The 2,183-nt window shown below is 41.1% G+C and overlaps 1 protein-coding gene across 1 annotated transcript; it reads right to left on the minus strand.

The window, feature by feature from the left end:
- Window positions 1-378: 378 nt before the first annotated feature.
- LOC148150000 (interferon alpha-6-like) lies at window positions 379-1,958 on the minus strand. The gene is made up of 5 exons (XM_087986850.1): window positions 1,821-1,958; window positions 1,453-1,524; window positions 1,228-1,374; window positions 1,044-1,127; window positions 379-811 (listed from the first exon to the last, which is right to left on the minus strand). Exons 1-5 carry the CDS (start codon window positions 1,956-1,958, stop codon window positions 725-727), a joined length of 528 nt encoding a protein of 175 aa, XP_087842976.1. The 3' UTR covers window positions 379-724.
- Window positions 1,959-2,183: the final 225 nt, after the last annotated feature.

Consider the following 2,183-nt stretch of genomic DNA (forward strand, 5'->3'; position numbering starts at 1 on the left):
GATAGACATTCAAACATAAAGCAAACTTATCTAAACACACTGTATGTTTCTCAAAAAAGAAAACATTGAATCTGAGATTAATGCAATCTAATGCGAACCTGTACTGTCGTGAATTAAAACTATTTTGACCTACTAAAATGATACCAAGACACATTTTAGACTCACAGATGTCCTCGGAATGGCGAACATTGTTTTGCCTTCATATCTCCAGCTATTCTTATACAGGTATACTTTACTCAGCAGGAAAGGAATGGTCATAAACAATGGGAACTTGGGATTTCATGGAGTGAAATTATCTATTTGATGAGTATAGATAACAAAGACATGTTTCAGAGAATATTAAACAAATACAAGGAGGCAGGTGGTAAGAAAGATAAACTTTATTTTCTTGATAATATACAGGGAAAATAATAATTACTGAAATAAATACTTCAGGAACATTTCATTTGCATTTCACTGCCGCCCGGGTGGGTGAAATTGCTACAAGAGAAAACATCAAAAGATTGTGATAAACTTTAACAAAACATAAATAGATCTGCCTTACATCAAGACTTGCATGAAATAATTTAAATTAACATCTACAAATACTGTCAGTATAGAGTGAAAAGCTAACAGTGATAGGATTACAGTTAACTGCCGAGAAAGACAATGTCCAGTGAGACAAAGCTAAAGGACTGTGAATGTTATCTTTCATCGAATTCCATTCAAAATATAGGTTTCCATTTTATTTCCTGGCATGGTTTCTTGATGTTTCATGTAGGATCCTTCTAGTGGCTGCATGGACGATTTCCCAGGCACAGCCGCTGTTTCCCTGTGCAGAGGCAAAAGAGAATTTCATGGTGAACTTTAAATGTAATTTCTGTCACATTTAGTCGAGGGTTAGTGAGATTATCCCAACATTATTGTCGGAGTGTACGAGCTAACAGACTGCAACTGAACATATCAACAGAAATAGTTAATATAGAAAACAGATCAGCAGATACTAACTAGGTCCAGCGAAATTCGAAAAGGAACTAAATCAGGCAGGTTTATGGAATTAGTACCTTTTCCAGTAGAAATGCGCCTAGTTTCTGGAATCTTTCCCGTATAGCTCGTTGGTGGCTATTATGGGATTGAGGAGACTCCATCTGCAAAAGCAAAAGATATTTCCGTAAACCTCTGGACTTCAGGAGGTTTGGAAGCTCTCGGTAAAGTGGGATGTGAGGTGCTGCAGCGGCTGGGACTTACACAGGACTGGAGATGAGCCAGGATTTCAGTCAGTCTGTTCAGGAAGCTGAGCCGCTGGCTCCTGCCGAAAGGAGATTCGGATTCACTGAAGAGAGTTAACAGCCCGCTCAGGGTTTCAACAGCAACAGCCGCTTTGTGATGTTCCGCCTGGGGAAAGACATGGGTCAGGATGGCAGCGTGTGAAACCTACTCTGTAATCTGCCAAGTTATTAAAGTCAAACTCACAGGTTTTAAAATCAGAGGCACTTCCAGATCCGCATCGTATTCGCTTCTGCACTCCGGTGAAAAAACAGGATTCTGAACAAGCAAAAAAAAACACATTGGAATGGATTGTAATTGTGTGAATCATAATCGGAATTACTATTGATATAAAATCAACCCATGTCAGTTTCAATCCCATATTCTAATCGTAAATTCCAAAACAAGTCAAATGGAAATTCTAGTCCATGTACAAATCTCTATTCCCTCATCATCACATATTTCACATCGGAGCATTAGTTCCTGATCAGTGATTAGTGATTATTAGTGTCTGACAATGAAACGCAAGGACAGGTCTGTAAGTCAAGGCTCGGTTGTATCTCGAAATCACTTACTAGATTCTCCAATCCCCGCAGCAGATCCTTCCAGAAGCCCCTCCTCATACAGAGCTGGTCTGGGTGCTGCCCACAGGCACTTTGTGAGCACAGGGACAACAGCGCAAGAGGCAGACCGACTCTGATCCAGGACATCATCTTAACGAGGCTGCAAAATCTCGTCAGTCAAGCAAAGGGAGCCTGAGCACTGGAACTCAACCCAGAGGCAATAGCAGTTTGCTCGGATGAATGATTCCTTGTGGAGTCTCCCTTCCCTAGTACCGATTGGTGCTCACCTTGAGCTCTATCACCCATCCTGACTGTCGCCTTTTTCAAGTTCCCTGCTCCCCCAGACACTCCTCAGGATTAAGATCGAAACTAACG

Source organism: Chiloscyllium plagiosum, unplaced genomic scaffold (genome assembly GCF_037043375.1).
Source record: "Chiloscyllium plagiosum isolate Xiang-an unplaced genomic scaffold, Cpla_swu_hap1 HiC_scaffold_5, whole genome shotgun sequence".
NCBI classification, from domain to species: Eukaryota; Metazoa; Chordata; class Chondrichthyes; order Orectolobiformes; family Hemiscylliidae; genus Chiloscyllium; species Chiloscyllium plagiosum.

Bases quoted from the DNA above. Each gene is read 5' to 3' on its own strand.
- LOC148150000 (XM_087986850.1), bottom strand. From the start codon at position 1,958: ATGATGTCCTGGATCAGAGTCGGTCTGCCTCTTGCGCTGTTGTCCCTG. The intron at 1,525-1,820 runs GTAAGTGATTTC...TTGCTTGTTCAG, and splicing joins TGCGGGGATTGGAGAATCTA to AATCCTGTTTTTTCACCGGA. The intron at 812-1,043 runs GTACTAATTCCA...GCCTCTGCACAG, and splicing joins GCGCATTTCTACTGGAAAAG to GGAAACAGCGGCTGTGCCTG.